A 13,911-nucleotide genomic window follows, 5' to 3' on the forward strand; every position below is an offset into this window, starting at 1 on the left:
CCTTAGGCAAGAATTCCTTATCTAACCAAATCTGCTTGACAATAGAACAGGATAAACAAAGGTACAGATTCAGACTGAGCCTGTATTCATAAGACACAGACAGGGAGAACCAGATAAAGGACAGAGAGCCCTACAGTCCTGGAATATAATGACTATGTTTTTTATCATGCTGCCACAATCTGATTAGACCACTTGATAGGAGTGGGGAGAAATCTAGAAGTCTAAGAAGTATAAGAGAGTTTGTGGAGCTACAGGATTACTGTTTACCTCAGCAGTACTTCAAACAATAGAGCAGATTAAAGCCAGGGCGGTTATGAGGAATATCTGGATGCTTCTGCAGAGTGATAAAAAGTGATAAAAATGCACCTTCACTCTAATTTTACATGCATTACAAATGCATTAAAAATTGCAGCGCACTTCAGTGACTCCACTTTGATACGGACAAGTGCTTCTAGCATATCCAGAAGTACAGGGTACATAATGTTGTCTTTGAAATGATTGGCCAATTAAGCAAATAGCTAAGGGAAAATAAATTGACTTTTTCTTTTTTAAATCAGTAACTTATTTCAAGTAATTTATCAAATATGTCCATCATTTATCATTTTCAGCCACTCCTGGAAATCACTTGCAGCTTCCCTTTCATCTTAAAACATGAAAACTGGATTTACTTGAGTTTTATTACTTCAAGTCAAACAAAATAAGTGACACAGCGATGTGTCAACTTCTGCTTACATATGTTGGTCTTTGTCACATCCTCTGTTTCGCTATGGACACTCTGCCTTGCTCAAGCTGAACACAGAGCACTACAGGCCACGATGTACTATCTACTCTGAGTCTCGCTTCAGTTCTGTGCCTATGTTAATGACTGTGAGTGTCAAGGCAACCTTGGCTTACAAAAAGGTTGTCAGATCTGAGGATTTGTTTTTGCACCTACAAGTTTAAAAAATGTCAGCACCTAAACTAAAATCAATACATGCTCATAGCCTGTTAAATGCTGATATATTTTCAATTCCTGTGAAAATACAGTGAACACCAAAGCATGGTGCTCTGACTCAACAACAAAAGGATACTGATGTTTTGATTTCCATACAGTAGTTTTGCTCAATGTATGATCACATGTTATACTGAAATGTCAAACTCACAAGTATTTACTTCCATTATCATTTAAACACACAGCAGAAGATAACCTGTATGTTATGGCTGCATTGAAATCATCATTTTCTTAAACAGTTTCTCCAACAGAGAATATTCATCAAGACAACAAAATGTGTGCTGCTTTGGCACTTGCTCAAGGGTTCTCTGCTTATCATCAACAACTCCTCTAGCTCCAGGTGGGAATTTGAAATGTCAATGTTGACTGTATCGCTGAAATATTTGATCTTACCATGACCCAGTTTACATACTGTATGGCTCTTATCCAGTAAATTTCTCCCCTAGAATTTGTAAATTCCAAAAGGTGTCCATTTAGATTGCTGGAATTTTTTAAAAAGACAGCTCAGACTAAGCCAGAAAGAAAAGGCTGCTGATGCTGTTCAGGAGTTGGCTTAAATCTGAACTTAGTCAAAAACACATGAAAGAAAGAAGAGCTATTTGATGAGTCCATTGTGTGAGACTAATAAGTTGGGTCCAACTATATGAAATAATACAGTGTTCATTTATTTATAAAGTTTATATCATACTCATATTCCCTTTGCACAAAATTACGTTTTTGTCAGTAAGGATAATAAAGAATTAAGTCCTTGGAAGAGCCATAGAACACTTATCAGGACCAGTTAATTAAACTTGGTTAAACGAAATAGGATCAAGGAGCAGAATGGCTGTGACTTATTAATACTACATTCATCACAATCATTTAATAACTTTGTCATACTCCCTCATACTTTCATCATGGTGTATTAAAATAATCTGACAGTCGGAGGTGAGTAGATGACTGTTTAGTCAGCAATCCATGCATGGGGAAGCGTGTTTGACTTATGACTGAAGTTTTCTGCATCAATGCACCAATCAATCAAAACAGAATCATGACGAACAATGTATGTATTCCCACTCCTACTGAGATGAGTGTTATTCCATTCCTAGTATGTGAGTATCCAGTTCAAGAACTCGAGAAGGGTCCAAATTATATTCCATTCAAACCTGTCAGGTAGGGTATCTTTGTATTGCAGTGTGGTCTTGGGTCTGTCTTTCAATAAGTCTAATACCCAAACGGATACTAGCTGAAAAAAAAAAATGATTGATTTTCTGTTGCAACATGGGGTGAAATACAGTGTAAATTGTAAAGTGTGGGAAGAAATCCCTCTCTGTTTGGGTCTGTTCAGGTGTACCTCCACTGATCAGGTCTAATTATCCTTGGATCTATTCGGGTCTGACTGTTCTCAGGTCCTTTCAGATCATATGTTTTTTTTTTGTTTGTTTGTTTTTTTTGTCATTTGAAAATGAATTTATGTACGTTGGGTTAAGGTAGGTTTTTACACTGGGTTCAAAATTCTGGACCCATGAATACCTCCTTAATACCCCCATTTTTCCACCAAATTATCTCTTGTTCTTGAACTGATACTGATTCTTGGAACCTTGGTGCTACCCAGCAAACCAGCCTGCATTCCCACCAGTTTTGAGTAGAACCATTGTAATCAAGGATGCTTCATTAAGTGAGGGCACTGCACAATGTACAGCGAAAACAAAGAGTAGTTGTAAAATAGGTGGTTCACATTGATTACCCTTGAGCGTTTGCACTGTTTTTAGAGACATTTGTCGGTAGACTACGATATGTAATTTTTTGTGCTGATTTCCTACATAGCTTCTCCATCTTCTCTTCACAACCTGTAGAATATGACACACCCAATGATGTCATTACAGTTCACAGTTTCAGGTGTACGGGCCAATTTGTTTTGGGTTGAACTGCTACGAACAGTTCAAAATGAAGTGCACCTACTAGAACAGAACTTGTTCCATATTGGTGGAGAAGGGCTATAAGAGTAAAGGCACAAGCCTGAACCCCCTGAGATCACTTCCAGTGTTGTTGTCTTATTCAAATGTCATCATCAATTTATTGGTAATAGATCAAGGTCAAACTGAATTCTATTTTGCTTGTGCAATAAGTGTATGCTGGCTACCCGCCACAAACATCTTCTGTTCTTCAGTCATGGTCTTGAACTCTGATGTCATTTCTGCTTTATTCACACAGAGTTTACAGTCTGATCACTAAATTGCTTGATCTTTTGTGGAGGATATGTAATTAGTTTAATTGTCACTTAGGGAGAAACACACTGAGAATAACTCTTTTTGTTTGTCTCCCATGGGCTGGAGAGAAAAAAACACTGCAAATACCTAATTAGCCAATGAATAATTGTTGAGCTAATAGGCACCTCAAGATACAATCTTGAATGTAACAGTCACTCTCCAAATTAATGTGGCTGTGTATTATGCTGTTGGACAAAATGATTCTGCTTTCAGTAGCAAAGACAGATTTCTTTCTTAATGCTTATTGCATCCAAGCTTTTATTGTAATTCTATAAACACACGAGTCACAGACATTGGCCAAACACTCAATGTCTCCCGGTTGTGCAGTTTGTCTCTCTGTCTGTCTCTCCCCCTTTCTTCATTTTACTCAGACATACAGACAAATGTGCCGTCATTTTGAGAGCATGCAGTGCTGAAAGTAAATTCCAAAGCACACATCAAAAGCTTATACAGTTTTTTCTTTTCCTTCCCTTTTTTGCACTAACTGTCCTTCAGTCTGATATGAAATAAACTAAAAGCCAGAAGTGCCCATCACTCCTGTGCCAATGTCAGAGATGAAAATCAGTGTGTGGCTTGCTCCAGAGAGCCTTTTTCTTTATCCCTGCAGGCATACAAACACACATACATGCTGCATTTATTACAATTCTGCTGGTTTCAGGAGGTGAACTTCAGAGGAGCTCTGTTGTTGCTTTGGGGTTTCCTTCAATTCAGTTGGTGGGCCTCTGGATTATTTTAACTTTTACATGCGAGCAGCGCAACTCCAGAAACCACCATAATTACAAGATCTGGTCAGTCCTTTGAATAGCATTGGCAACCAAAACCTTGATCTGGTATATGACTAGAAGTGGGCGGGATGCCTCGGTTAAAATAGGACAGCCACATGGAGTTGATTTGGGGTTTTCTGCATGGGGAGTCAGAAACTGAGCCAGTTTGCCTCTAACCCACGACAGCCAATGAAAGATGGGGAGGATCATATGCAGCTGAGGAAAACACTTTGGTCCAATACTTCTGTAAATTCACCTCCTCTGATATTTGGCTGGGCCAAAACCCTGTAGACAAGATTAAAACTCTTAGAAATCTTTGTCATTTATTAAGACACAAATAGGCATGCTTCTATTTTATATCTCTCACTCACTGTGAAACTAGGCACTCTTGCACAGCCCTGATTTCCATTCCAGTTAGGTATAGATGGATGTGCATGCTTCAAGCAATTGTTTGCAGATACAATACCTCTATCTGCTCCCCTGATCTCTCAGTGTATTTAATATAAAGAGTTACTGCACACTTAAACATGTTTTTATGAGCTGTAAACTAAATGATATGACTGTACTGCAATGAAACACATCAATGTCAGCGTCAATAATGACATTTCTTACTAAATTTATAAAACACTGCATTTCATGCCATCTACCAAATTATCATGAACCTTGTAAGGCCAGTATATAAAAAGAATGTTATCATGCTCTAATCAGAGGTGGGCAGCCCACCTCCCCCAACCCATACATGCGTACATATATGGTTTTACAACTTAAAACACTTAGAAATGTTAACCTTCTAACTTTTTTTGACACTCAAGAGAGTGCTCCCATCTCACTTATAATGCCTTGGCTCAGAGAGTTCCAGCTCTGGGCATTACTGGGGCTGGTGCCAATGGCTCAAATTGATATGGCTCGGGACCACCATGGTGCTTCACCGCACTAATGTCCGCTTCAGGGGGTTCTGGAGGGGAAAAGTCCTCCACCTAAAAAGAGCCCTTTCTGGCATAGGTGCCTTGCAATCCTGTGTCACTCTCAATTCTTCTCTGGCCTGGGGATGACAAAGAGCAACTCCTGCCTCACACATCCAGGACTCATCAATTCTGTGCATCATTGCCTTTTTTTTCTTTTCCAAAAGTGGCGGAGGAGGGATTGTTGTTGGCTTTTCCCATCCAAAGTTCAAATATGGTGAACATATTGGTATCATGAACACTGCAAAAAATTTGTCCAAAACTGATGCACTGACATTAACTCAGATTAGTGAATCTGTATTCTCACCACAGTGCTGTCAATCTCGGAGACCCAACTTCTTCAACTAAGATATTAGCAAGGATGTAAGGAGCCTGGCTTGTAAGGATAGCTTTAAGTTAATGGTAGAATACAGATGGGTTGTTGAGGCAGGCATGCTGTGCATTGCTGCTAGTCAGTATCAACTGCTCTGTTATTTCTTCCAGATGACTTTTGAAGATGCCCATTGAAAAATAATTTTCGAAGACTCAAAGGGGTTTCCTGAGCAGGCACAAAGACAGTCTAGACCAGAGGTATTAGCAAAACAGAGCGTAACAGTCTGACCAGTGTGATTAGCAATCCAATTAATTTGCTTTGACTATTCTCAGTCTTCAACCAGTGCTGCTGTGGCAGCTGAAGCAGCAAGGAGGGTCAGGAAGGGATAGCTCTAGCTAATGGAAAGAGAGATGTAGGAGAGGAGGAGGAGGAGGACAGCAGCCAAGGAGGGAGCGCCAGCTAGGGCAAAAGCCACAGGTGAGCACTCACTCTATTTGAAATATTAAATACATTAGTTGTTGTAGTTAAAAATATTAAAATATTTACTTTAAATATTTGCAGTAGTGCATTTTACATATGGTATGATTTAATAATTAATGTAAAATTTGCTAATGGTTCTTCAGGCCTAAAACTGCTTCAAATCTATGCTGTGAACATGTCACCAAAAGTCCTCTGAGATTTATTTTACTACTCTATTCTATTCTACTCATGAGTCAATATAACAATTGCCTACAGTCAATCAAGTTCTCTATACATGCTGTCAAACCTTATCTGGAAACTGATGCATTGTCATTGTCTGAAAAAGTCATGCAGCTGCATGGTACAGTGGTACCCAATGAGGTGTCAGGGCTCCTGAGACCCTTGTTGAATTGGTTTCTGAGGAAATCATAAACTTCCCAGTAATGCTGACAGTCCTCTCAGAAACCTGCAAGTCTCTGGAGAACTTTTAGTCTTAACAAGGATGAGGTGACAGATTAGATAGGAGCGGATTGAGGGACCGCTCTCCCTCTTCCCACGAAGCTGAGAATGTGCTATATATTACACGCTGAACATTCGCTCTCTGTCAATCTCTACAGAGAAATAATACCTCTTTCCAACATTCAAGTCCTCTCACACATGACATTGTTCCTGAAATAATCTAGTTGCCCTGAATATGAGTCCCGCAGTGCGTTTCTACAGACAGAAGGTCACACCGCTTGATGGAAGTGGGACAGTGGTGCTAAAAGTATCCTAATGATCCAGGCTGAGAGCGTAATAACAGATTTACATGGGAAACTAGCATCCATTTTTTCTTTCTGGTGTGTTTAATATTTACACCAATATTCCACCAAGACTCATCACCTACTTAACTATTACTAACAATCAACCAATCAATCCGAAGGTCTGAATCACCTGGGTTATTAGGCTCAAAGGGACTTCTGACTTCATGTTCTTTGTGGAAGAATCTTCTTCATTAAGCATATGCTGTCTTTTTTTGACCCTTTATTATTTCACTGCAGCAATCCCTCCATCGTACTCTCCCTCAACTGTCACTGCTTCCCGTTTTCTCTTTGAGCCCCCTCTATCCCTGGTCCTCTGAGTGTAATCAGAAGAGCCATGATGTGAGGTAGAAAGAAAAGCCTCCTACGTGAAGTGCAGGAAGGAAATAGGCATGGAGAGAGACTAAGAAAATGAAGGGACTGAATATAATGCTGGTGAAAATGTACACAAATCTCAGGCAAACATTGCACTAATGAGCACGGTGGTAATGTTGGCGGCCAGAGTGGTAATATGAGAAACAGATTTCCCTATTATACTTTTCAGATCAAAAATTGAATTATTAAAATGCACATTTTCCAACTTGAAATCCAAACTAAAAGCTCCTGAGCCATTGCTGGGCTGAGGATGGAGGATTAATGGTCCTGAATGCTCTTTGAGTCATTATTGTGGTTCTCTTAAGAACAAAAGCTGCATTTAAATTATTGACCTAATTACAGAACATATTATGGGTATTCATGAGCCCTATCTACATTTTCTTTTTAGCAAACTTGTAATATTTTATGATGCAAAATAACACAAAAGGATTGCATCAGAATTCATCAGGAGTCACCACAGTTTGAGAAATTTTTGGGTTTTAATAACCACAAAAAGGATCCTGGGACTCACTAGCGACAGTTTTTCTCCAAACTACTGGACTTTACTTACTTTTGTTTGCTTTTTTTGTTGTTGCTCCTTAATGCAATTACAAGACGTAATAAGAACTCATCATTTTTGCTTTGAGTGGTGGAGGTATGGGAGCAGCAGAAGGGGAGTGCCTACTGCTCCAGAGGAATTGAAGCCAGATGGAGTCCCCATTGAAGAAATTAAACGACAAAATAAAAGTGAGAAAGAGACTGGTGGGGTGTGGTTACCCTTCCAGGCACACAAATACACACACACGTGCACACACTCTTAAGGTTTTAGGATCATTACTCAAATGTGCAATGGCTATGTTTCTTTAATGAATAAAACTCCACAGGTGGCTGAATATACAGTAATTTAGGCAATTTATCAGCCGCTAATCTGGTCATCTCGCCCTTGCTTATCAAAAGGAAAGCCCTGAATGTTGAGGTGAGTGGCTCCTTTGGGAACCCTGGTGGTTCTGTTTTGGTGGAGAAAACTCTCCTCACAAGGAAAATAATATGATGAGCAGAAAATACAGGGCGAATTACATTTTAGTCGTTATGACTCAGTTCCCTCAAGTGCTGAAATTGCAAATTGGCGCTACGCAGTGGTTTATCAAGCCAGAGAGCAGCAAAGCTATAAAACGAATACTTCTGATCTGTGCTCGGGTGTGTGGTTCGGTTACTTAAGGACTCTGTGTGGCTGTTATGAAGACACACGCCATATATAAGATTCACAATCTAAACTAAATGCCAAGTGATGAAACACAGCAGCTATGAAGTGGAATGGAACTGGAAAGGAGCAATGATAGAGATCAGAGGATTGTTTAGTGGTTATGTTTTTTTTTCCATTTCATGTTTCAAGTCCATACTGAAAAGCAGTTATGATCAGACTCACACTGACAAACACCCATGCATGCACGCACACACACCCGTACATCCACTGTGGAGAAATGATGTGTACAATCATCTGATCCTATCTGCACTTTACAGCCCTTGCAGCAGCGCAGAATGATGCTCTCCGTGTGTGTCCTCTGGCTCCCCAGTGACATGAAATCAGTCATTGACCAACTAATCATCATCTGAGCTGTCTGCACTGATACTCTCCTTGTGTCTTTCATGATGAACTAGGAGCTGCAGTTAGATTATATTGCCTAAATAAATTGTCTTCACTATCAGTGATCAAACACAAAAATATCTGTTTTTACAATGAATAATTGAGCACACTGGATGTCTAAATTACATTTTCTCCATTCATCAGGTGTATCCTCTTCCAAAGAGATACTGCAGTAAGGTTTACTTCATCCATGCTTCTAACAGGGCTTTTCAGCATACAGTGCGATCGCTTATTTTAGTAGAAGAGTTACGAATATGAACTTAACTTTCTCTATCTGCTCCTCGCCTGATCTCCAGAGTGAGCGAGTCACATGTGGCCTCTGAAGAGCGGGCGGACAGGAAGACACCCGCTCCCTGGAGCTTCAGGAGTTTCTACAAAGGGAACTTATTTCTGTGCCTCCTCTTGAGGAAAGAAGAAAGAGTCTGTATTCTGACTATTTCTCAGCACCCACCAAAAAAAAAAAGAAGTGGAAATGCGGGACCTGTCCTGGACCTGTGGGCACAGTACAAAGATCATTCCACATACTTACTCATAAGAAGTGGTCAAGCTGGGTGAGTGGTACAAAATGATAAACTTGAAAGACACTTTCATGTCTTTGTGGTATCTGGGCACAGGAAGTTCCAACACTTCTGCCTTTTAGGGTGGATTTTAAGAGTACAGCAAGTTACTTTTCAGATGCTCTATTTTTCAAAGCATGTGGACACAGTGAGAAATATACTGAGGGTGCAAGAAGGATTCTTCTGTCTAGCCAACATCATCCATCGATGACCAGTACGCCACAGATAACGGTCCTTGTTACATCCTACTAGAAAATGTGAAAGCAGCAGTGCATAAAGCCCCATCCTGGTGAAACACTGATTGTTTGGAATGTTCTGAACATGCAAAGGGACAGAAGAGAAGTGGTCCCTTGCTACAATACTGTATTTTTGAAGTTCTGAAGTATGGATGTTTTTATTCTAGGTTTTCTTCCACAGTGAAAACTTGTCACAAACGCTGCTCTTTTAGAAGAAGGAAACTACTGCCACATCACAGACACTACACAAGCCTACAGCCTGTGAGTGTTTGATACTCAAAGGAGACATTTAGGCATACAAATGCCAAACTGAAAATATTCTTTTAAACATAGATGCATTGAGAGATAAACACAGAGAGAAACTGGAAGTGGCAACTTTTACTGTACAAACTGTGTGACCCACGCCAATAGACATATTTAGTGCAAGTACAATGAACAATTTTCAGGTATGTATCCATCACCAGACTGGCAGTGCTGCTTCTGTATTTACCTGAACATGAAGTGGGGCAAGGTGGCACAACAAGAGTAATGGCCCTCAGACTACAGGCTGCACGGAGGCTGCAGGACCACTTTGGACTGTGTGTTTCATACAGCTCTATCTAAAAACCCAGGAAAGCTTCCACCTCAAGTATTATTTTCTCTGCCATAGTAAATGGAGGAAAGTCGCTGCTCCTACCACAGCTTTTCATCTGGCGATACTGCTGTGTTTGTAGTGTCAGAGTTCATGCTCAGCTCCAGCAAATAAAATAAAAAAGTTTGCGCTACAGTTACTGTACTAAATTTATAATCCTAACCCAGGAAGGTAAGTCAGCAAAGGTGCATTGATGTGCTTTCATGTCTGTGTTTTAAAAAAACAGACAGCTTTGGTATTGTTTAGTAAAAGCTACAGCTAAAGAAGAAAGAAAACACATGGTTAGTGCTCAGAAGTAGCAGCAAAGTTTTAGATTGTGACAGGGAAATACAAGAAGACAAAAAGTTAAAGACCAAGAGTGGGAAGGCTGCTCTGTTAATGTAATGGTCTGTAGTTTCAAGGCTTTGGTTGTTTGTGGCCATAAGCTACACAGGAAGAAGTGTGTACAGGTCCTGAAGAAAACCCTGCTGGATGAGGCCGAACTGACCTTTTGGAAAACCAGAAAAAATTGATTCAGAGCTAAGGTGCAACAGACCATGTCCTGATGTCAGGGTTGCTGGCATCCACCTCTGCACTGGGTATTTTATACTGATGGAAAAAGTGGATAATCCAAGCTTAGTGGGCTTGTTGTGTGTGTTGTTTTAAGAGCAACTTCTCAAATTATGCAACTTCTGTACAAATTTAGTTAGCCTACATACTCAGCATTTGTTTAACTTCAAACTCTCTTTGTCTCACCCACACACAGTCTTAGTTAGATTAAAAACTATGGCCCATACAAACTCAAAATCAAAGTGTCTGGTGTGTAAGATGTGTCAGAACATAGCAAGTAAAAGAGACAGACATGGCACTTCAAGGTGGAAGAAACCTGATGCAAAGAATAAAGAAAATTAACTAAAACTAACGGATCTATTTTAGTGTTCTTGTTCTAGTCTTTGTTAGGAAAAAACTTAATCCCCAAGTGTGGTTTTCAGAAAGAAAGCAGAGAGTTGGAGTGCTGAAAGAACTCGAGACGGAGAGACAGAAGTTGGGATGAGCAGCAAGAAAAAGCGATGTTGCCCGGAGGAAGGAGACCGGAGAACAATGCAACTTCAATGGGGCTGAAATTCTGAAGATGATAATCAGCCTATACAAGCCAAAAATTAAAAATTTACAGAGAAAACACAGTCATATTCATGTGCAACATACACAACGCATTATCCCTTGATCTGGATAAGTCACAAGAATACAGACACAGTATAAGCTTATATACATTATGTCAGTTCATTTACAGCTCTTGGTTTTTGAAGATTTCTTGCTCTTTTAACCTCAGTCTTGACTGCATGACACACATGCTGTGGGTCAGTGGTGATGATGATGTACTGATACTGACCACTTCACAGCCTGTGTGGGTCTCAAAAGGCTTCCATTCATCACTCACAAAAACATGTACATAAAAATATAAGATATATGGGATGGGATGATCTGCTATATGATCAGTTAGGGCTTAGACCTTTGGTCTTAAGCAGTCACAGTTCAAACTTATTGCTAGTATCCCTCAGATGGAAAAGTTGCCTGTTTTAATAAACTGTTTTAATAAACTGACTTATTTGCTGCTCCACCACAGACTACAGAATAAGATCCACATTTTAAGACACATCAATTGTCTGAACTTGGCATGGGGTCTTTCAGAGGAATGACTGACAAAATAACCTATGATGTGTGATGGATTTAGTCTGGCACAGTGAGCTCAGTGAGTCGTCTCATTAGCACAGGATATGTGTGTCAGCATGCTGTGGAAGAGGTTGACATAATGCCAAGGCAAATCCCTTCACATGCATTTACTTACTGCAAGCCACTTCATCTTTGTTATGATTATTATTTTCTTTTACAAGTGAGGTTATTTCTCACAAACATTTTTATTTTTCATCATGCATTGTCCAATGCCTCTCTGCCTCGTTCATTGGACTGCAGAGCGGTGTTAACATTCAAAGCAAGTATTTGGAGAAGAAAGCACTTGTTCTATCCTGGACGTTTAAGAGTAGCTCCACTAGGACAGGAGAGAAAACCCAGGTGTCACCCCACTGCCCCACAGTAAGCTAGGGCACGACACGGTACTAGCAGGTAAAAAAAAAAACTTCCGAGCCCCTTGTTCATACAAGTAGGTAGAAAAGGTAGAAAACTTACCACCCCCATGTCCAGCTGCTCGGTAGTCAGAGAAGGAGCCGCTCCAGTCACAGGTAAAAACCACAGTATCTGCACCAACAGCAGCATCTCCGGAGAAATATTCCTCATCCACTTGTGAAGAACCAGAGAAATCATGATGCCCTACGACAGGCTGATCCTGCAGGGCTCAGACACCGACCCCGACAGCCGCATCCACGGGATAAATCACACGCCGACACTCCTGTGAAATTTGCCCGAATAAGTCTACCTCACTGTTGAGCGCAAACACATAAAACACATTAAAACCGGCGCCGGTAGAAACACTTAAGACCATTGGAGCAATTTATCTCCAGCAAAACTGCACTTAGAACTTACACCTGAGTGTTCATTATCAGAGATAAACTGCGTTTTCTTATCTTATATCAAGTCCATCAGAGGTAGTATCCCCGGAGCAAAGAAGCACGAGCTCCCCTCTCGGCGGTTGCGTCTCGAGCACTGGAAAATGAAAGCAGCTGCGTGCTGTTGTGTCGCGAGCAGCAGAGATCACCCTCAAGTCAGCCACAACAGCCTATTCAACTTCCGGACAGATTTCTCAAAATAAGACTGCTGGACCTACAAGATTAAAAAAAAAAAAAAAAAAAAAAAGAAAGAAAAAAATGATACGCGCGCAATATAACTTAACGTTTTAGAGTTTTAAGTCTCTAAATGTAATATTATTACAGATAAAGCTTCCCAGCGTGATTAATGACATAGATAGCCAGATATAATAACATTTTTACAATTACTAATTCTAATTGTTAAAGTCATTAAAGTATTAAAGACTGCTGAAATAATTTATGAAAAATAGCCAGTCATTGTATTTGTGTTGTGTAAGGCACATTAAACTAAGAAAGTTGCTGATTACAGTAATGAGAATATGAAATATTATTACTACTAATATATATCAAGCACATTCAGTGTTCTTTACTGTTCTCAATATAAGGTTCTGAACAACACAAACAACACTTCTGATTGTGATCACCTGTGATGGACATGAGGCTACTTTTGATATTTTATTGATATTATTATTATTAGTCAAGTTAAGTCATCAAAATGTTCAACTTGACAATGAAGAGACTGAGCAGATAGCCCTGAAGGACATAATTATTTGTTGTAATTGGTTAGACTTTTGTTCAGAACTTTCTTCCTGACTGTTTCCCCCTCATATGCTGTATTACATATGGCCAGTTTATACATTTTCTTTGTCTACAAACATAATGTAAACAAATGAAGGAACATGTAAAATATATGCAAAATAACTAATAACTAAATTTGACCCATAAGAACATGGCCAGTGCACTTTTGTGTTTGCAAAATGACTTTCCTAATATAAAATAAGATGATGATTTTCATGATGTCACACAAAATACATAAACTCCCCACGCCGATCCACTGCAAATGTTAGTGGGTGCTTTTATTTTGAAGTCGAATTGTCAAACTTCCAGTATGCTGCCTTGAGTTTTTTCTGACTTAATTTAAACAGCTGTGAGAGTTTGAATTCGGCTTGAGGCACCTTTTATTTAATCTATTTGGCCTTCAGTCATGAGTCTTGGAGAAGATAAAACAGTCAATGTCCTAAGGAAGGTGATTATAGAATGGCCATGTTGTTACAGGAGTAATGTAATGTAACATGATGCTGGAAAATAGATGACACATCAGTGATATAACCAATAACTGTGGCTACTGCTGACTAATATTGGTTTCATGATAAAAATAATTTAAAAAAAATACACCTGTTTCATCCAGAACAGTTCAGTTTTGCTGTGTTG

General features: G+C 39.6%; 1 protein-coding gene across 1 annotated transcript in view; it reads right to left on the reverse strand.

The window, feature by feature from the left end:
* Positions 1 to 12,710, reverse strand: part of LOC108879285 (matrix metalloproteinase-17) — a 68,725-nt gene extending 56,015 nt beyond the window's left edge. The window contains exons 1-2 of the mRNA XM_018670523.2: positions 12,479 to 12,710; positions 12,125 to 12,375 (exon numbers count right to left, since the gene is read on the reverse strand). Of these exons, the coding sequence (XP_018526039.1) occupies positions 12,125 to 12,259 (135 nt within the window). The 5' untranslated portion in view covers positions 12,260 to 12,375; positions 12,479 to 12,710. The remainder of the gene's footprint in view (positions 1 to 12,124; positions 12,376 to 12,478) is intronic.
* Positions 12,711 to 13,911: the final 1,201 nt, after the last annotated feature.

Source organism: Lates calcarifer, linkage group LG9, assembly GCF_001640805.2.
Source record: "Lates calcarifer isolate ASB-BC8 linkage group LG9, TLL_Latcal_v3, whole genome shotgun sequence".
Classification (NCBI taxonomy): domain Eukaryota; kingdom Metazoa; phylum Chordata; class Actinopteri; family Centropomidae; genus Lates; species Lates calcarifer.